Raw genomic sequence first — 22027 nt, 5'->3', positions numbered from 1 at the left:
GCGTTACAACGTGGGGTGACAGGTGCCTCCTTCGTGTCACTGGGAGCCTGGCGGGAGCACCAAGCGGTAATCAAACAAGTGGTAAGGAAACTTCCAGGGGAGGTGTATTCGAGCCAAGTCCTAAGGATGATGGAGAGGAAGCCAGGAAAAAGTGGACATGTTCCACATAGAGGGAGCAGCACCAGCCAAACCAGGGGGCCCTTGTGGAAAGTGAGCCCACAGGCTCAGACCTGAAAATAGAGCTCGTCCTGACTCCTGCCTGGCAGGACGGGGGCAGGCGGCGAGGCGGCCAGCGATGAGTGAGCCCCACACGGCCCCTCACCCTGAGTCTTACTCTTCTTTATACTCAGGCCGACCTAAGACCCAGTCTGAGGGTTATCTACGACCCCAGTGGGAAGGAAGAATCTTGGAGACTTAGGTTAACCGATCCGAAAAGCTATTTATAAGGGGAACTGGGTCACAGTATTTGTCCAGTACCTCATGAAGGCTCCATCAGTTTGCCGGGACTGTCTGTGTTCATCCAGCAGATGACATGGCATACAACGGTCCATATGTGACCTGACGTTTTCATCCGGGCAAGTCTTTTAACTTGGGTTGGTTCCAGATCTATGTTGTCGAATGAATGACACACGTTCTCTAGGTTAAATGATGCATTTACAGACACAAACGTTTAGAGAAAGCTAGACGTCCAGTGTGGCGGTGCTGTTCCTGTAGCTCTCACTCTGATGCCAGTGGAGGGGCTGGGACGCGGGGTGGCCGCGACCTTCCCTTTCCCTTGTGTGTTTTGCTCTGTGTCTCTCTCACTCCCCACCTTTCTATCCCACACTGAAGTCCAGGTTCTGGAACGAGCCCCGTGAAGACCTCTCTGTCTCTCCGCCTGCAATTATCCAGGGCTCCCCTTGGCAGTAGTACAAGCTTTTAGCCTCAACCACAGAGACTAACCAGCTCTACTTCCTTTGCTGTTGCAATTTCTAGTTCTGTTCCTAACTGTTATTGCACAAGTCTGTGTGCTGTAGAAACCCTAAAATGCCGGTTCTCAGGTGGAGTGTGCTCTGTGGCTGATGCCTTGTTCTTTGAGAAGTTGTCTGTGATGGTGGGAGTGATTTTATAGTTGAGGTTGGTCTCAGAAGGGGAAATAACTTAGTTGACTACTGCCTGGAAGAGCTCGCCTCCGTCCATCAGGAGCCCTGCTCACAGCGGTCATTTAACTCTCTCGCTTCAGCAGGGGAGCCGCTCTGACATGTGTTGACTCTCTGCTGTGTGCCAGCTTCATTCTAGGTCCTGAGGGTGCAGAATGAGTACGGTCCTTCCCTTCCCCTCTGGTTTGTGTACTGTGCCATGGCCTCAGCTGTGTTATTTGGTGAGAAGAACCAAACACTCGGGGGCAGAGCTGTGCGGGGAGGGGTCTCACTCAGACCAGCCACCCTGCAACAGGGGGACCCCACTGTCCCTGGGGTGGGCTTGCCTTTACATTAAGTCACTTGCGTATGGTATTAGTTTCCTAGGACTGCTGTAACCGAGTACCACAACCTTTGAGGCTTAAAACAGCAGAACTGTGTGCTCTCACAGCTCTGGGGTTGGAAGTCCCAAATCAAGGTGTCGGCAGGGCCGCGCTCCCTCTGAAGGCCCCAGGGGAGTGTCCCTCTCGCCTCTTCCAGCTTCTGGTGGTGCCCGCAGCTGCGGGGCCAGCGTAGCTCCAGCCTCTGCTCCGTCTCCACATGGCTCTCTTCCTCATGTGTCTCTCTGTCCCTGTGAAGAACCCAGTCCCTGCGTTCAGGGCCCACTTTGGTGTGGCGTGACCTCATCTTAATTTGATCACCTTTGCAAAGACCCTTTTTCCAAATAACGTCACAGTCACAGGTCTCTGGGGTTAGAATTTCAGCATACTGGTTTTTTTCCCGAGGGCGTGCGCAATTCACCCCACAAGACCTCTGCTGTCCTCCCAGTGCGGTGGGGTGGACAGGCGCCAAACTCACATACTTCACCCTTGCACCGTAGCCCTTTGGGAATCACTTGGGATCTGTTTCCTCTTGATTTTCTCCGAGTGCAAATGAGCTCGAGCATCCAAAGGCGCCATGCAGCCTAATGATGGGAAGCGCGAGCTTTAGCATTGAAACTGGTGTTGAAAGTGGCCTTCCCAATTTATTAGTTGTGGGACCCTGAGCAGGTCACCTAACTTCTCTGAGCCTCAGTTTCCTCATCTGTAAAATGAGGATTGCAGGGGTGGCTGTAAGCCTGCAGGAGAACCTGCATGCAATAGCATGCACTGTGCTCAGCCCTTTACATGACCTCATTTCATCTTTCAACAATGCCTAAGAGATTGGTGATTAGACCCCTGTTTTAAGATGAGGAAACAGAGGGTAAGTGAGTTGCCCAAGATCACCAAGATACTGAAAATGATCAAGAGTTGGATTCAAACCCAAATTTCCACTGTGCTGAATTCCTCAAGGTCAACCGTTTTAATAGAGTTATCTAGAGCTGTGGGCTAGGGGGGGCCAAACTTTTCATGTTGATGTCCAGCATTTATTTTCCTGAAGCCTGGTTCTCACCCAATCCTTGAGCCGAGAGAGAGCCCTGTGGCTGCCCCTCTGAGCCACTGTTCATCCCAGGAATTCCCACAAATGGTGTAGAGGGGAGAAAATGCCCACATTTCTTTAGATCACTGTTTTAAAAGCTATTGTTTATTGGGTATTTGCCGCTCACGTGGCCCCTGGTTAGAGTAAGAGGCAGCATGGTGTGATGGTTAAGTGTGGGCTCTGGGCCAGATTGCTGGGTTCAAATCCATCTCCACAAGTTCCCAGCTGTTTGACCTTGGGCAGATGACATGACCTCTGTGTCCCCCAGTGTCCTCATCCCTGAGATAGGGGCTGAGATCATAGTACTGATCTTATAGGGTCATTGCGAAGATCAAGTTAACGCTTGTAAAGCCCTTGGAACATTGTCCCACACGGCGTGACCTGCTGTGGTCATCTCCTACTGTAGGACCACCTTTAATGCAGGTGCCATTGTCCCGCCTTACAAATGAGAAAACTGAGGCCAGAAAGGCCACGCACAGCCAGAAGCTTATGTCTGTGCCTGCAGAGCCCTCTTCTCAGAGCAGGGCCTGTGCATCCCGTTCCTCCCCGTTTCCCCGCCCATCACAGGCGTTCGGTCCACACGCAGACCGACCCATGGTACGATTCTCTCCTGCCTGGGCTCACCTGCGTGGAGATGAGGGGCTGTGTGAGAAGGGTGTGACCAGTCCTTGTCAATGTCTCTCTGTTTTGGGGGTTTGTTTAACATTTGTTGAGCGGCTGCTCTCTGACCAGGTATTGTGATAAGTTACAGGCTTTCCTCCTCTACTTTCAGAACCGTTAAAGGAAGTTTTACTGTCGCCGTTTTACAGAAACTCAGGTTCACAAAGACCCCGTAGAAAAAGAAGTCCCCTCTTTGTGGCCACCTTCAGTCACTTCCTTTACAGCTTGACATCCTGGTTCAGCCAGGCCGTGTAACTGGAAACATCCTCCATGAGACAGAAAATAACCTCACCGTCCCTCTCCTCTTCTTAAAAGCCCAGAAATCCCGCCGCAGTGAAATTATTTAATGAGGGCCCGCCACTCTGCCGCCACGCTCCAGGGGTGTGTGGATGCAACTTCCCATTGTATCCAGGGCAACGGCCCCGGAGTTGTGCCATGAGCTCCAGCCAGTTGGCGCGCCCCCTTGTGAGGCTGCGGGAAGCTGTGCTTGATTTTCCATTTTCCACCACAAGAGGGAAACATACAACCGTGAATGATTTGAAAATAAAGCGATTCCACAGATGGACCTCTTTTTACCAGGGGATTTTAATACATGGTTCCTGGTAATAGCCAGAATATGGGGAAATATTCTGTTAGCTCCAAATGAATATTCTTAAGGGATTTAAATGAAAATTTTCTTGAGGATGCTTCAAAAAGGAAATGAGGTAAAAGATACATATAAAAATTTTATGTGAACCATACAAATTGCTGTTTTTATAGGTCAAAATGGTTGAATATTAGTGGTTTCTCATAGAACAGGAGTCCTCCTCATATGTGCGTGTGTCTGAAAGGGAGCGCTAAGCCCTGCGCATCTTCAGACCGGGGAGGTTGTTTGTAGTCTTAACCACACAAATTAGGAATGGCATTGTGGAGGCGGGAATGCCCCCATGACTTCTCTCTCTCCTCTGAGTGCTCATGGCTCCCTTGCGAGCTCCCAGAGTAGCATTTTCTACTCCATTTCATAGCAATTGGTTGATGTATCCATCTCTCCTCTTAGACCAAAAGTTTCTGGACAACTTGAGGCTGCCGTCTTCCCATGGTGCACAGTGCCTGATGAAATGGATGCGCTAAGTTAATTTATGTACTGACTGCTGGTATGCGATGGGTAAACAGGTGGACGACAGACTGATGGATGCTAAAGGACGCACACGCTCTGAGGCAGCTGTTTTGTTGTTTTTTAACCTCAAAATATGCTTCAGGAGTCTTTGAACCTGGGATTCTGTAAGTCTCTAAGCCATCTGGTCCTTTTGATTCTTCTGGCCTCATACCTTCTTTATAATTTAATGCAATTTCTCCTTTTCTTTAAAGGACATTTCCTAATTCTGTTAAAATGCATAATAGGTCAGAAACACAGCTACCTATTTCCAGATTGGTTCAGGGCAGTAATAAAAGCTGACACGTAGGCTCAGGAGGCAGTAGACCAGCCGGTGCTAAGCTCATTGAGTCATCCTGTCTTCACACAGCAAACCTCTGCAGCAGGTGCTATTTTCCTTTTTTTCCTCTCCTTAAGAGATGCATTTGTTTTAAATTGAAGTATAATTGACATATAACATTATATTAGTTTTTGGTGTACAACATAATGATTCGATATTTGTATATCTTGCAAAATCACCACAATAAGTAGGTACTATTTTTCAATCCCCATTTTACAAATGAGAAAATGGGGGCACCGAGAGCTTAAGTACTTTGCGCAGGGTCACCCAGCTAGTCAACGGTACTCTGCCTGTCTCCTTGCTATTGACTGAGGTTGCTCAAAGGGAGGAAGGCAAGCCGTTTCTACCGAGAGGACTTATCATAAGGCTAGAGAGTCGTCTCTGGAAAGCCGAGGGTGGCGTGGACAGGAGGGACCAGGCAGCTACTCCCCGTCTCTCCTCTCTGTTTATCTCAGCATATCTGCTGCCTTTCCTCTCTCTCTGCTGACTCACTTGTCAGTGCAAGTTGGTTTGTTCTGTTTTTTGGTGATCTTAGCTACAAGCTCATTTATTCAAACTCCTATGAATATTTCAGATTTGTGAATCAAATTCAAATATGTTTATTTCCTTTTTAAATTCCTTGTCTAACAAGCATAACTTTTGAAGTATTCACGTTGTTCTAACAATGATGCCAACAGGCGCTTGTGCAGGGCGTCCCGTACCAGCTCTAGTTTGGAACTTCCTGTATGTCACCTCATTCAACCATGACTGCAGCGGCAAGTGAGGTGGAGGGACTGCTGGTCTCCCCGTGTCCACAGATGAGGAAACGGAAGCCCAGGGAGGTTAAATGACTTGTCTGAGGTCACACAGCCAGTGGCTGGCAGAGCTGGGGTCCAACCCTGTCAGTCTGGCCTGGGAGTCCATTCCCTGAGATGCTGCAGTCAACTGCCTGCATCTGATGATTTAACCTTATCAATGTGGTACAAAGTTTTCTTGAATGTTCCCATAATGTTTATAATGTTGATAACATTCTCTTACCCCCTTGAACTTAAAATCCTAAGTCAAAACAAGTTACTCAATACACGTTATAAACTAGACTCACAAGGCTAAGCTGTTAGATAAACTAATATCCCAGATTCTCTTAATGTACTTAAATACCAAATATACTTGGATTTCCCCCCAAACTTACTGCAAAAGTGCTGTGTTTGACTTATTGTATTATATGTATACTATGTTTGATTTACTTCATATCTACACTTAATTCTGAATCTTTCTATGTTTAAAAATGCCCGCTTCAAAACCCCTTTTCTCACCCCAAGCAATTAGGAGTCTCCTTTCCAATTGAGTTGGGGGTGACGTTGTCAGCTGGCTGAGGCGCATGTTGACCTGCGATCTGGATGTGGAGCCACCCCAGTCCAGACGCCTGTGCCAATGGCATCCGCAGTGGCTGTGTTCACAGACCATGTTCCCTAATCGCCATGTCTCATCAGTCTGCAGCCCTTGCCCTCCTGAGAAGATTCGTCTGACTTATTTTCTGCTTGATTCTATTCTGAATTCTTTTCCAGCTCTTCCTGTTCATCAGGCCCACAACTCTTACAGATGTCTAAATAATCCAGAGTTGGAGCCTGCATAGCTCCCACCTATTCTCATGTATCGTCTGGCTGTCAGTCACTATTCTGTGACTGTTCTCATGACACAGCTGTCCCTGTGCCACAGCTCCTGCATTGACCTGTCTGCCAAGTTCAAGAACTAACTGAGTCTGACTGATGCTTTTGAGTCCTACTTCGAGATTCCTAGGACAGATAATAGGATTGGTCCAGCTGTTGTCAGGTGTCCACTCTGGTGATCATGGCCTGGCATCAGGGTCCTGTAGGAGAAACATGGCCCCAGGAGTCCACTCTTGTGGGGTGGGTTAGGGGACAGTTGTCAGAGAGGAGAGGGAATGAGTGGAACACACTACGTAGAGAAGGGGTCAGAGGAAAGAGAGGTTGTTCAGGTAGTGTCTTCATGTGGAGGGAAGAAACCCAGCAGCGCTCCAGCTGGCCCAAGGACTGGAAGCTGAAGTCCTGTGTGGGAGGCCGGCAGGGGAGGAGCTCTGGACAAGATCACACTGACCAGGATCCTCAGAGCTGAGGACGGGATCCTTTTGCGAGCCTTGGTTAACCTTTTTCCAGTCTCTCCTCCTCCAAGCCAGTTGATGTACCACCAGCAGCCAGTCAACTTTCCAAGAACACACTGGTTTATATTCCTCCAGCTAAAAAGTTTCCATAGCTTCCGGTGCCTACAAAATAAACTTTATGTGGTTCATGAGACTCAAATCTTGCCTCAACTGTTTCTCTAGCCTCCCCCCGTCACTGCAGCCTCTCCAGAGCCGCAGCTCTCCACGTGCACCTCCAGGACAGCGTGAAGCCGCCCTGCTGGGATGGCTCCCCTTTGAGAGGAGTGTCTTATGAAGAAAGGTCTATACACCTTTTTTTCTATCTCCACCCCCCTCAGACTGTGGAAAAAAAATCGTATCTTTACATGATTTTCTCGTTCACTAAGGCTTTCGTGGACATTCAGTGAGGTCAGCTTCACAAATGCGTTGTGAGGCAGGTGTTGTGGCCCCACTTTAGAGACAAGGAAATCGCGGGTTGGGAGGGGTAGGGCTAACGTTTACCGACACTCTACTTTGTGCCAGACCCGGACTGAGTGCTCTCGTGTGTCACCTGATTCAGTCCTCAGAACAACCTAGAGAGCTGTCCCCATTTTACAGGCTCAGTTCAAGGAAGTAACGTGCTCAAGATGGTACCTCCCCCACATTTTTGAGTCAAAGATCTGAGCCCCAGTTTTGTCTGGCTCCCAACACTGCGGTCTTTGCATTATCCTGCAATGCCCAGCTTGGGGCCGGCGTTTACCACGTGCTTCTGTACTGTTGGTTGGAGAAATGAATGACTCTTTCCCAGCTTGTTTCCCACCACTGGGATCAGACACCCCAGCAATCAGAGGCAGGCACCTGCAGCTGTCGAAGAGCAGGACCTCAGTTGGGGGTCTGCGGATCCCTGCTGACTTTAGCCAAGTTTTTAGCTTTCTTTCGAGTGCTTGCACTCAGAGACAGGGTTGGCAGTTCCGTCCCCTATGCCCACTGGTGTGGCATGTGCTAAAGATGAACTCTTGGTGTGAAGAGGGGAACCCCTTCAGGCCCTCGGTACAGCCCTCGCATGAGCCCTGGGACACAGTAGTTAACCACCCGATAAATATTTATTGATGGAAAAAAGATAGAATGAATAGAGGATTGGCAGGTCTACAGTTTCTGCTCTCTTCTACCAGGAAGGTGTCACTGCTGATGGCAATGGGAGCTGGAATCTTTGCAAGGCCGGGAGCGAAGGGGTCCGTCGTAACTCTGCCATTGTGAAATTGATTGGACCCAAGACCGGCATGAAAGTTCCTCCTCTGAAGGGAGTAATCCTTAAATCCCCCATATGGTTTAAATGTAATTTGTGTCATTGTGAAGGAGTACTGGCAACGCAGGCGAATTCATTAGGCCAAATTGGGTTCGCTATGCTCGACAGTAAGGTTTCCGAAGATGAAGTTCAACCTTTGCTGGAGAGCTAAAACAAATGAGTTTCTTAATAGCAGCCCACTTCGTCTGAGTGTCTTAGGAAGCTTAATGTTTTAATGCCTCTTCTTTTTCACCACACTTCACAGTCCATCTAACATTGCTGCTTCAGGTAATATTTTTATATGGGGTTGAGTTCTATAGTGTCCATAAAATTAGGACTCAGGCCCAGTTTTAGAATAGAAGCTTTTCTAGGGCAAGGATTATCTTTTGGGCTTAGTTTTGCAGACTGACAGACACCATTCCAGACATATGCATTTGCTGAAAACGTTACTCTCTGGTTTTGGGTACAGAACTCTCGTCTGGGCCTTAGATTTGGTGCGCACTTAAATTGCTGGGTTTTCATTGACATGGGCATAAGCCGTAAGAGGCGGGCATCTTCCCCAGTCCACGCCTGGCCGTGAGGCTGGTCATCCACAGGGAAGTGGAAAGGTGCGCATGCCCACACAGACACTCCTGTCAAGAGGGGCTCTGGGTCCACCTGTGACCTGACTCCACAGGTTGGACATGTGCGACCTCTTGATGCTCAAACGCTGATATCTATTTCTGTTTGGGTTAAAGAAATTTTTACATATGGACATGATCTACTGGGCAAGTATATTTAAAGATCTTGAGATTAAGAGGCAGACAAAATAATCAACCCCAGGATGGCATATCACGTATTTGGGAAGTTGAAACTGGATGAGCGCCACCCTTGTTCGGTTTGCAATAAATTTATTTAAACTACTTTAGAATTTTTTTTTAACCTTTGAGTATCAGAATAATTACATTTGGAATACTTTCTGTACCAATCTGTTTTACGTAGTTAGAAACTGGTACTAGGCTTGTGAGCAGGCTTAATTCTGGAAAAACATAGCTTTTACAACAGTTACAATGTGAAAAAAAAAACAAGTTTTGCTTCACATGAACACAGACCCGTAAGCGTAAGGTGAGGTTCAGTATCTAAGGTGGCCTCGGTCTCCAAGAAGAAAAGCAGGTGTTTGGCATCCTTTGAAACAAGATCTGTTGGATTTCATCCTGCAAAGAAACTGGCTTTCATGCTTGTACGTTTTGTGTTGAATATCTGTTTTGAATTTGCATGATGATGCCTTGATCCTTTGTAATTTCTCATTTAATGGGATTGATTGCATTAGCTGTAAACTGTAAATAAAATAAATGTGCGGAGAATACCGCAACAAAAGTTGGCTCTCCTGGTTCCAGCTCTAGAAAGAACTTCCCCGAGAAAGCGGCAGCCCACCAGTGGAGAACATGCTGGAATGTGTGGGCAGAGAAGCTTTGTTTCGGGGTGTTGGAGCACCTGTGACCAGAGGCCCCTGAATCTCCCCTGGAATTTCAAGATGTCATTAAGAAAACTACCAATTACGTGTTTGGTTGCTCTGTTATTCTCAATGAAAAAATTACTGGGCTATTTCATAAATCTGAATCTATTATTAAATATATCAAGACACAAATGCTGGCCTCATTTGCAGGCTTATCTAGAACCAGAGAAAAATTTGGCACTGAACCTAAAGAATATGAATACAAAGATGCGTTTGTAGCAAGTTGGAAAACAGTGGGCGTGTAAACTACTGTTAATAAAGCAAGTTTATTTCGTAAATTAATTTGCAAAACATTTTATTTTTAAAAACCAAGTAAGAGGCAAAAATAAGCTATTAAAAGCAATCGTCTTTTGGGCAACTGGTTTTCAACTTAACAGACGTGTCTCGTGAATCGTTTTCATGTGTGTCTCCAGGTTGTCCCTGCGCACAGCCAGCCCCTTTTGTCATTCGAGGGAGCGCAGCTGACCTGCCAGTGTCCCGCTTTCTGTTCCCGGGCCCTCAGTTTCTGCTGCTCCTGCGCAGAGCAGCCCGGAACACAGGGGCAGTGCTACCTTGGCGGGGGGATGCTGCTCCTCTCGCTTTCGGACTTTGCTTGACAAGTTGGTAGAAAAATACTTAAATTTCATTTCTCAAGGCATCGTTCACTTTTCCCTTGAACACCTTGACTCCTCTGTGCACGACAAACTCCCCAAATGTGTGGGGTAACTAGTCCTGGTTTACTTTTCAACCATCTTAACAAGTTCACCAAAACCTTGACATTGGAGCTTCTTAACTGGGAGTTTCTGCTGAACCAGATAAAGAGCGAGCATGTCTGCATTTAAGTAGATTATTCCCAACATCTCAGGGATCAAATGCGGCTGGATATTAACTTTATTCAGGTAGAAAGTTTTCAAATGTCAGGTTCTTCAAATGCGAAGGGCCTAGACGGCTTCACTGAAAATGTTTTCGTAAAAAGTCAAGTGTTTTTAAAACTCAGGAGATTAAAACACAAAATTTAACCTCATGTTCATACTATTTTTCCGAATAATAATTTGATGAAACCTCATGCACTCAGGAAAACATACTTTTCCCCGCTGTCCTGCTTCCGTTTTCGGGCGAATCTGGTGCGTCTTCATCCCCACGTTTCTCTGAGTTTCAGGGATGACGAGGTGCTGGTGCCCCACCGTGTGTTTGTAGGCATCTGTTCTTCCAGGATGGAATACTGCTTTGTTATTTCTTCAGTGGCCAATGAATAAATGTGTGCTGTTAGATGATTTTTTTTTTCTTCTAACTGGGATTGCGTGTGGGAAGTAAGAAATCCCCTGGGTATCAAAATGACAGTGATGTAAGGAAACCGGGGGTAACAGATCCCGCGCTTCCATTTTAAGATTGACCTTTAACTTGCTGGACGGTGTGGAGCAACTTTAGCTGAAGATGGCCTTCTCCGTGAGGAATGCCCAGAGAGGCTCCTGGTTTAAGGGGCGTCAGGAGTGGCGAGGGCCACTGCGGTGTCCAGGGCGTGAGCCTGCCTCTTGGGACGGCACCTGCCTGTCTGCGCCCGGGCTCGGAGAGTGGAGCCTGGCAGCCCTCTGCTGCTGGCGACTGAAGTCCGCTGCCCGCAGCACCCTTTGCAGCTCTCTCCACCCTAACGGGGAGACGAGACAAACATAATTGAAGGGTATTCGGCTTGGTTATGTGGGCAGGTGTCCTCATCCAAACAACTTTGAAGATCTTCTTTGTGCGTGAGTGTGGGTGGGTGTGTGGCCCTTAACTTTTTCCAGAGGGGCGACAACAACCAGGAACAAGCCAGCTTCCTCGTCGGGAGTGCATGTCCAGGCAGGACCTCCGTTTTAGCCACTCAGACAACACCGTTGCAGCTCGGGGCTGGACAGACTATTCTGGGGACTCTGGATAGCTCTCTGGACATCCTCGCTGAGCCGCGTTCTGGGAAGGAAAGATGAGTGATTTTGACGAATGGATTTCTGGGAAATACAGAAAAATGGAAGAAGGTCCTCTCCCTCTGTTGACTTTTGCTACAGCTCCTTACTACGACCAGAAACCAGGAACTAGTGGATTACGGAAGAAAACCTTTTGTTTTGAGGAAAAGCCATGCTATCTGGAGAATTTCATCCAGAGTATATTCTTTTCCATAGACCTAAAAGATCGCCAGGGGTCGTCACTGGTGGTTGGTGGAGATGGGCGGTATTTTAATAAATCGGCAATAGAAACAATAGTGCAGATGGCAGCCGCCAATGGGGTTGGTATACAATAAGTGTTGTTGTGTTTCTGGCTCTCCACGTAACCTCTTAATTTTGCAGAAATAGATAAAAGTACCAGGATTTGTATGTTGTAGACACCTGAATTCTACTAATGTCCAGTTAATTTCCTTGTGACTTTGGAGACGGTGTATTGTGATCTTGCTCCTGAAATCACGTGAGATCAGCTGCTTGTGTGTTGTGCTCTGTGCCTGTTGCTTGAAAAAGTACTTGTTGCTTTTTAGACATTTAAGGTGCACCTCTGCCTTAAGCTGTCTTGTCTATGTTCTAACTGGTCTCGAGGGGCAGCCTGTCCTATGTGAGCAGGCTCTGTCGAGTACTGGAGAGAGGAGGATTTTGTTTTCTTTCAATGGCTTCCTTGTTGAAGTTCAGTCACTTGTCAAACAGGGATACAAAAGCCAGGGCATGCTGTTGTTTGTGGATCCTGGTAGCCGTGCAGAAATGCTAGGAGGGGCTTGGAACGTGTTAGGGGTGAGCCTTCCAAGAGGACCTGTTACAGGGGACCTGCTCGTGATGACCTTGGGCACAGAGGAGCCCTGTGTGCAGTGAATTTGTGCAGCAGGCTAGAGAGAATAACCCCTGTGAGTCTGTAACAGAAGGAGTCTCCTACAGCTCGGCATCGTCAACAGCTGTGTGGCTGGATTAACCAAATCAGAAGGAATCTTGCACCTGAAAGCACTGATTTTGATAATCTAACAATTTACACAATCCCACAGATTTACGGGAAGGTGGGCATCAGGACGTTCCTGTTTTTGCTCTGCAAATTCCTCCACAGGACCAAAAATATATTTTTTTAGTGTTTTAGATTACGTTTATCAATAATTTGGAGCACACGGTCCTCGAGTGCTCGTAAATTTAAAAATATGTTGTATTTCCTTTCTAGAAGTGAACAGAAAATTTAGCATTGCAGCCAAATGTGTCAGGCGTTTATCTCGAGTCTATTTTAATAATACGCCAAGCAGGTGTGATTGCAAAAGCCAAATTAAAAAAAACACACACACCACCAAGTTAAATTTAAAAGTGTTTGTAGATCCTGTTGTTTATAATGCAAGGTTTCCTTTCCACCCAGTTTCAGAATCTGAATGCCTCTCATGTAAAAATTGCAGATCAAGCGCTCCGATATGAAATTATTATGAAGCATACACATTTTTAAGATAAAGTGTGGCATGCTGTAAATTTCACCTTTGAGGAGAGCTGTACAGGGAGCCATATTAAGATGCTTTCATCTTTGGAGAGAGAACGAGTGGAACATTATTTCTCCGCATAGATCCAGATTGTTGAGTGGCTCTGGGACACTGTCCCCTTTGCTGTGATATATTTGGCTTCATTTCATTTTTGTGTAGAGCTGAAGGATGTGGAAGAGGTGCTAGGAATGTGTAATTCAGGCAGACCCTATAGACTTCCTCGGATTTACGATCTGCAGGTTTGCTAAATAATACATTTAAGTGATAATAATTGACTAAATATGGTAACTGCCTATTTGTTAGCGCTGTGGCAGCCCAAGCAATATTTCCAAGTCTTTTCAAGGACATTGCTTATTAAAAATAGCGTTGCATTTAAAGCAGTCATGCTCCGCAACTGAATTACTTAAAACATTGAGTGGACCAATAAAACACTTTAATCTGATAAAACCCATCAAATCCTATATAGTTTGATTTCTTCTTTTTCTAACACATCCTAAGTTCTGGCCATTTTAACATCCCTTTGATTTTGGACAGAACTCTGAGGAGGAATGTAAAGGAAAGCTAATTTATTGCCACAGGTGTTGGTAGAGGCGATGTCCCTTCCTCCCCCGGGTGGAGACCCACTCCACCGTGAGCCGTGCTTGGAGAACTTGTTAGCCTAGTGAGCGAGATGGAGATCATTTCATTTCTTCTCTTCAGCACACTTTTACCTGGTGCATTTATGAATTGTGGACTATAATCTGCCTTTGTGAGAAGTGTCCCTTTGTTTTTATTTGCATAGAGCTGTCTGCATTTACAGGAAATTTTAATGTGCAAAATAAGACATTGGTGGGGCCCCATTTATAATACTGATACCTCATTTGGTCCCCAGAACTTAAACTTAGTGATATGTTTAGACATGAGAATAGAACCCACGCGTATGACTAGCAAGGCAAAGAAAATGAAACTTTTTTTTTGTGAAACATAAAAAAACACCAGGCCCTATTTTCAATTAAAAGGAATACTTTAAAATTTGCCCCTGTCATGTTTGACTGTAAAGTGTTGGGGGAACAGTGAGGCATCCAGTTTGGCAGCATGACTTGAGTCACGTGGAAGGGAGTATGGGAGAGGAAAGGGCGGCAGAGGCTGCTGGGTGAGGGGCTCGCCGGCCAGGCTGGGAACCAGGCAAGGACTTTTCTTTTTTTCTAATTTTTATTTTTTGTGGTAAAGTATACGTAACATAAAATTTAGTGTTTTAACTATTTTTAAGCGCACAATTCAGTGGTATTAATTACATTCACAAAGTTCAGCAACCAGCACCATTATTCATTTCCAGAGCTTTTTATCACCCCATCTGAAACCCTATACTTCTCCCCTCCCCCCAGCCCCTGGCAACCTCTCTTCTACTTTCTGTCTGTGGATTTGCCTATTCTGTGTACCTCATGTAAGTGGAATCATAAAATACTTGTTCTTTTCTGTCTGGCTTGCTTTACTTAGTACAATGTTTTCAAGATCCATCCATGTTGTAGCATGTGTCAGAATTTCCTTTTTAAGGCTGAGTAATGCTCCCTTGTGTGTATGGACCACGTTTTGTCTATCCATTCGTCTGTGGCTGGACATTTGGCTTGTTCCCATCTTTGGCTATTGTCTGCCATGCTGTTATGAACATGGGCGTGTACGTTATCTGTTTGAGTCTCTGCTTTCTTTTTGTGTCTACACCTTGAGGTGGAGTTTCTGGATCATGTGGTGCAGGAAAGGTTTTGAGTTGAGGAGGGACACGGTTTGAACTATGGTTTAGAAAGATGAAGTAGGTGGGCCTGAGTAGGTAGGATCGATTCTGCCAGGGTAGAGGAGGGGGCACTGAGGCAGGAGCTGTCACAGTGCTGCAGACATCCTTCAGGGAAGGAGGGCACCGTCTCCCCGATGCCTGGCTGGGGGTGACTCGTAGGAAAGGGTCTGCTCCGGAAGGGGCTGGCGTGCTGGCTGCACCTCTTCTTGGTTCAAGAGAAAGGAGCTATCATGGACTTCCCGTGCTCTGTCTCTTGACTTGCTTTCTTATTCTTTCCCCTGGTATAATGCCCTCAGTCTTGGACCATCACTGACTGCAGATCTCACCATAAGGAATGGTAGAGTTCAGGGTGCCTGGGGTAGCAAAGCTTAATAGTCATTTACCACTCTCCCCTTCCACACCAAATACAGAAAGAATCTAAGTGAAAGTCGATGTTCTTCATGTGCAAATACAGTTTCCAGATAGCTCCCCAGCCACTCCGGCTGAGTAAATTGCCATCTCTAAACCCCTCCTATCAAAATTATGGAACTGCTCAACCACAGACTTTTATATTCTTAGCAGAACCACACCTGGAACCTGCTGGAAGGGTGAGATGCTACTGTTCCCACTGTACTGAATCAGGAGGTATCAATGCTTTTCCCACCTGTGGCCACTAATTTGCCATGGGACCTTGTCCTGTCATCTATCTCAGTCAGTGTCCACCATAGCACCTTCTCATCATTGCTTGTTCTTATTGCTGCTTGATGGATGAAGAATGAACGAATGGGCAGAATCATGGCGACTCTGGACCTCAGCTTCTTCATCTGCACAATGGTACTTGGAGGAGCAAATGTGAGATTGAATTGAAAGTGCCCTGGGCTACAGAAAGCACACTACAGCTCAGTAATAATCATTAATATTGATTTCATACCGTCTGCAGGCTCCTCTAGTCTAGAAAGGAGCCTAGTTATAGCGGCTCCCCTGGTCCTGAGGGAGGCAGGACAGAACATACATTAGCACAATGAAAGTTGTTCGGAGAGAGACGTATGAGAGCCAAGAGGTGATGAAATGAAGCAGCTGCTTCCTGGGGGGTGGTTGGCAGAGGAGGGTTGAATTATAAGGCAGTCAAGTTCTCAGTGAGCTGAGGGAGGTGGGCAAAGATGACAATCCCAGAAAAACTTTCCCAAGGGAATCCAGGTATCTTATTGGCGTTTTCAACATATGAAACACATCTTCCACCGTAAGTCATTTCTTCAACCATATTTATCTTGGATGGGGCAAAAAGAAATAACAAATGGAAAATTTAAAATCATTCCTGTCTTTTTCTTCTCTCAGAAGGGATAACGGAGGGAGGGCACAAACTCCTCATTTTATAAATCTCTTTATGTAGCAGGCATGTCTTCTCCAAGTGTGTCAGAGGAACTTTCTTCTTTTCCAACTTGGGTTATGTGAAACAGGTATAAATTACTGTCATTTTAGCGAGGAAAGATCAGGAGCTGTGCTGATACCATCTGTGAGAGGTATGGGAAGGTAACAGAAGTCCCACCTGCAGCCTTTCGTGTAGGTGGGTCTGACTGGTACCCAGTAACTCCCAGCATTCCCTGCCTTGGGCCCAGGTGGTAACCCCGGGTCACCCTACCATGCGTGGGTGTGTTCTGCTTTGAGGGAACCAACCATATCAAAACCTAAGCTTGGCTGGAAACATGAATTTATGAGATATATTTTGTAATATTCGTCATATAAAGTTTGCCCTTTTTAACTTTTCCAAACATTTTAATTTACAAACACCTTATCTTTGGGTTAGAATTCCTTTAACTAGTTCAACTTATATCTTCTTTCCCAATGTAGATTGAAAGTATGATTGAACTGGATATAAATGTGGGTTTTCTCACAAATTTTTGGTGTATCCAAATTGTGAACCTGTCTGGACAGGCCCTGTTGGGGATACTCAGTGTTTTCTTGCCAGAGCCTTACAGACCCCCAGATCACGGTCTGTCCTGAAATGGCAAAATCCCACAGACTGTCCAGAGGAATGGCTTTGTCAACAATGCATGTTCTACTCCAATCGCAATGTTATTCACAACAACAATATTCTACTTTAATATAATAATAATAATAAGAAGAAGAACCCAAGCTGTAGACATTTGCAGCAGAACATCTTTTCTGGTCCAGCAGAGTATTGCTTTGTCCGTCCGCCCGTTCTGGGGTTTCTGTGCAGTAGCGCTGCCTTTATTGGTGTGAAAGTGTGTGCTCTGGCTTCCTCTCCTAGATTGGCCGCTTGGTTATTGGACAGAATGGAATCCTCTCCACCCCTGCTGTGTCCTGCATCATTAGGAAGATCAAAGCCATTGGTGGGATCATTCTGACAGCCAGCCACAACCCAGGAGGGCCCAATGGAGACTTTGGAATCAAATTCAATATTTCCAATGGAGGTGAGTTTGCTGTCATTTGGAAGACGGTGAATTTTATGTTCAGTGAGATAAACCAATAACTGAGGCCTTGGGAGGCCAGGATTCTGGTTCTGATCCTTAGCAAGGAGGTTCTTTGTTTCCCTTTGATGAAAATGAAATTCTTCTCATTCTGCTGTACCCAAACGTGAGGAGCCATGCATGGAAGATCATTAACATAATATTTTCTTTTGGAAAATCCTGATACTTTGCGGCCTGATGATGGAGCAGCAGATGTGCTAGTGAAGAGGAATCGATGAGCTTGGTGTTCTTTCCGTTTCCAGGTCAGCTGCGCAAAATGACCCACTGTTTGCTGTTTGATTTCCAGGTCCTGCTCCGGAAGCCATAACTGATAAGATTTTCCAAATCAGCAAGACGATTGAAGAATATGCCATTTGCCCTGACCTGAAAGTAGACCTCGGAGTCCTGGGAAAGCAGCAGTTTGACCTGGAAAACAAGTTCAAACCCTTCACAGGCACGTGGACTTTCCTTCCCATCCCGCCCATTCCTAGTTCCAGCGTGAGCGATTTGCCTCTCAAGGTTTCGTTAACATGGGTCTTCAGCTTTGGGACGACTGTGCTCACCAGGCTGTGCGTGCATTAGTTAGCTGGTCTCAACGTCTAGAGATCTGGGCACTTGGGCCCTGCCAGGGGTCAGCTGTGTGACCTGGGGCCAGTCATTTCCAAATCTCTGGGCCTCGGTCTCCACACCTTTAACATGAACGCCCTTGACGAGAAGACATGTAAGATGACATTCACAGCTAACTTGTCTGAGCTTTTATTATGGGCCAAGCTCTGAGATGCGTTATCCCGTTTCCTTTTCGCAGTGGCCCTGTGAGGGAAGCACTTTCTCCAGAGGGGGAGACACAGGCTGAGCGAGCCTGGGGAGCAGGCTCCAGTCACGTAGCCGGGGTGCAGCGAGCCAGGTTCCAACTCAGGTGCCAGTGGTCCCCGAGCCTGCACTTCGACTTTGTTATTCCTGCCCCGATATTCAGTGAAATCAAGTTAGACCGTTTTGGGGCTAAATTGAAACTCCGTGTTAGGCAACGGTGGTAAACACTTTGTTGTGGACTGCTGATAACTGGTAGAGTCAGTGTTTATCGAGTGATTCATATTGATGAACAAAGCCGAGAGGCTTGGCAGTGAGCCTGAGCTCTGACTCTGCTCTAACGCGTATCCGTCCTCCGGACCGCGGCTTCACGGAACGTGTTTCGTTTGAACCGCCCATCGAGAGCTGACGGCCGCTTCCTAACGAAGAGAAACGGCGCTTTGGTTCATCGTTAAGACGTTCTCAGGGTTTAGAAAACACCAGGAGAGAATTTCTTAAATTCTTAATGTTTTGAAAACATTCACACCCCTGAAAATCCAACAACAAAAACAACGGTACGAAGTTATGTTTCTTTTATTCCTTTAGCAGTGTATGTGAGGAGCGATTCATTAAAAAATTTTTTTCTGCTTTTTACCATTAAGTCTTGATGCCAGTGGGCCTGGAGAAAGGAAAGTAGGTGTTATATTTTCTGTTATTTATGACACCAAAAGGCACCTGTCTTGGAGAAGGACAAGGAGTCGATGTGGCGGCATGGCAGGGCTTACCGCCGGGCAGACCTCCGTGAGAATGCCCTGTGCCCATCGCAGGCCGGTGGGCAGGGTGTTAACCTTTCTGAACTTGAGCCTCCTCATCTATAAAATAGGACTAAGGACACTTACCTCTCAGGAAAGCTGTTAGTATTGAGTAAGAGACCATGTAACAGCCCTGGCATATTGGAGGCGTGATAATTGTCCTTTCGAAATAACTACTGCATGTTTACAGCAATGTAATCGTCTCACAGGGTAATATTTCTAAATGTGTTTAGTTCCTCCATCTTTTAATGTTGCTTGTTTTCACAGTGGAAATTGTGGACTCGGTGGAAGCTTATGCTACGATGCTGAGAAACATCTTTGATTTCAATGCACTGAAAGAACTACTTTCCGGTCCAAACCACCTGAAGATCCGTATAGATGCCATGCATGGAGGTATGGAGCCGTTTCTCCTCCATTCCCTTCTCTCAAAGATGCGAAGCTGCTCTCCACCATGTGTATCATGATGCTTTTACAAGCCTTTTCTTAAGACTCTCTCTGTTTGGCGGTTTTTAAACAGTTATTTTGCAGCCATTTCAGAGCAATGTTCATGTAGATAAAAATCTAATCATGTGCAGCAAAAATAACGGAGACGTTCCTCGTGGGAAGTTAGTGTGAAGGTCAGTGTTTCCGCGTTAAGCATCAGGTTTTGAGTAACATGCACCAGTTTTTGTGGACACTTCCTCCCCCTCAGAAGATACCTTACATTCTTCCTCAATGCCCCATCTGTTTCCGGGGCGGTCGTCATTTGCTAGATGTGGTAAACACGCTCCTGAGCCCCACACCCCCGCTCGTCTGCCCCCACATGCGCCTTTTCTTAGACGAGGACAGGAGCAAGCTGAGGATTAAATTCAGGAACAATAGGATCTGTGTCTCCCCCTCTTCTGGGTTGTGTGGCCAGGTTGGTAGAGACGGCAGTTGTCATTGTGAACGAGAAGCATAAGATTTTCTTCCGTGTAGGAATATGGGAATTCCTGAGTGCTTATGTTTTTTATTGGTTTTGTAATAATTTAGGATTTTAGAATCTTTGAGTGGCAAGGGTTTTCGCTGGTGTTGGAATCCAGCTGCCTGCTTGTGCTTGAACCCTTCGAGGCTGCTGTCGGGGCCCCTGCTGCACTGCAAACCGTGGCTAGAAGTCCTCCCCTGGTGGGCTGACGTCTCCCGTCCCTGGGACCCGGGTTCTCCCCTTGGGTCCTAGCTTGCCTCTGGGACCCTGCAGAACGGGTCTGCTTCTTCATTCAGACAGAAGCTCTTCTGTCCTTTCAGACCATCCAGGAGACCTGTGTTGAGTGCCTTCCCCATGTGTGCTGCGGGGGAGGCAGGGCCTCAGCTGACGGCTTCCTTCAAGGAGCTCTCGACGCTTGGGGAGATGAGTGGGACGAAAACTCCCCACTACCAGGCCAACGAAATGAGAGGCAGACAGGATTTCCAGTATCCCCTTTGGGGTGGGGAAGAAGGCCTCGTTTGAGTAGGGGCGTCAAGAAAGGCTTCCTGGAAGAAGCGGCAGCCAGCTCAGCTTTGATAGAAGAGGGGTCTAGGGTGGCGGAGGTCACATGCTGGTCTTTCCCAGCTGAGGCGGTGGCTGCAGCAACTGTGCAAAGGCCTAAAAACAGACATCGCTTTAGGGCACTGAGGAGGAGCCTGGGCTGCCTCGGGCCCGGGGCTTGTGATGCGCTGCTGGCAGGAGAAGCTGGCCACGAAGTGGACGTCTCGGCAGGCCTTTCGGTTCCCCTGTTGCCTCAGTTTCTCAGTGCCCTCACAGCCCTGGCTGCCTTGACCTCCTTCTGTGCTGTGTCCTTGGCCCCCTTCCCATGTGGCCCCTAATGGGAGACGCGTGTTCTAGACTGTTCTGACCTCTGTGGCGTCTGCTGGTGTCAGGCTGTGCCTTCTCAGGATTTTAGAGACGAACGTTCTTGGTGGGTATAGCAAATGTCACCATAAAGTAGGTGACATTTTTCCTCTTGCTCCTTGTTGTTCTGTTGTTCGTTTGTTTGTATTCTTTTAATCAGTTTGTCAGAGAGCTGGCTAGAGCAGAAAGAGGAGGGCTCTGAATCCCAGCTCCCACCCCTACGAGCTGGGTAAGTTTGGGTGAAAAGCTTCATCTCAGAACCTCCGCTTTCTTGTCCCTAAATTGGAGGTGATCGTCACGATGCAACACTTAGAACATGCGTGCACTGCTGTTCTCAGTGCTTCCTGTCTATTAACGCACTTGATCCTCACAGCAACCCTGTTAGGCAGCTACCACTATATCCTCATTTTGCAGATGGGGCAGATGGAGGCACAGAGAGATTAAATCACTTTCCCAAAGTTGCACAGCCAATGATTGGCAGAGCTGGGATTTGAACGCAGACACTCCAGGCTCTTAAACACTGAACTGTGCCACCTCGTGGGCCTTTCTGTAGGATGAGTGAGAAGGTGGTCGAGCAGCAGCTGGCACAGGTGTGCAGGAGGGCCTTCCTTGTGGTCAGCCTCCTCCTTGCCCCGCTCTTTCCTTCATCGACTGGCCCCACCCCTCCCGTCCCGACCTCTCGTTATTCCTGCTGTAGACCTTTCGACTCCAGCCGGCCTTCCCTCTCCGCTAGCCCAGAACACGGTTCACACGTTCTCCTTGTTGTTCATGCCATTCTCCCCAGAACGCCCCGACCCCGTCCCCCGATCCTCACACGCTCCAGTAAGTTGTTTCCTGATTCTTTATTCCGTGCTTCACATAGTTGTGGGGCCGTATGTGAAGAAGATCCTCTGCGAAGAGCTGGGCGCCCCCGCAAACTCGGCAGTGAACTGCGTCCCCCTGGAGGACTTTGGGGGCCACCATCCCGACCCCAACCTCACCTACGCAGCTGACCTGGTGGAGACCATGAAGACAGGGGAGCACGACTTTGGGGCCGCCTTTGATGGAGATGGGGTGAGTCCAAGCGCGTGTAAGTGAACTGGGGCGGGCCAGGCCAGATCCTCCAGAGAGGGACAGTGGGCTGCGTCTGCCAGACCCTCTGGGCCTAGTGGGCGACGGTCAGGGCTCCCTCGCTGTGCCTGGGGTCAGAGCTGCCTTACTGTTAGAGGACCCTCTTGAACAGGAGAAGAGCCCTTGAAATGTATCCCACGTGTTTGATTTAGACATTTGTGTTTGCTGAGGGGGCGGGGTGCTTAGGGCCGGGGGATGACGCAATGACTGGCGGC

At 47.3% G+C, this 22027-nt stretch overlaps 1 protein-coding gene across 2 annotated transcripts in view; it reads left to right on the top strand.

Moving 5' to 3' along the window:
* PGM1 (phosphoglucomutase 1) overlaps positions 1–22027 on the top strand; it is a 58744-nt gene that overhangs the window by 15959 nt on the left and 20758 nt on the right. Inside the window, exons 1-5 of one of the 2 annotated variants that reach the window (XM_008524394.2) lie at positions 10975–11840; positions 17060–17222; positions 17566–17712; positions 19124–19249; positions 21565–21755. In XM_008524394.2, the coding sequence (XP_008522616.1) occupies positions 11541–11840; positions 17060–17222; positions 17566–17712; positions 19124–19249; positions 21565–21755 (927 nt within the window). In that variant the 5' untranslated portion in view covers positions 10975–11540. Of the gene's footprint in view, positions 1–10974; positions 11841–17059; positions 17223–17565; positions 17713–19123; positions 19250–21564; positions 21756–22027 lie in introns of those variants that run through there. The other variant, XM_070591868.1, reaches the window with a different exon arrangement.

This window comes from Equus przewalskii, chromosome 24 (genome assembly GCF_037783145.1).
Source record: "Equus przewalskii isolate Varuska chromosome 24, EquPr2, whole genome shotgun sequence".
Classification (NCBI taxonomy): domain Eukaryota; kingdom Metazoa; phylum Chordata; class Mammalia; order Perissodactyla; family Equidae; genus Equus; species Equus przewalskii.
Note: the sequence above shows the minus strand (reverse complement) of the source record. Positions and strands in the feature narration are given on the sequence as shown.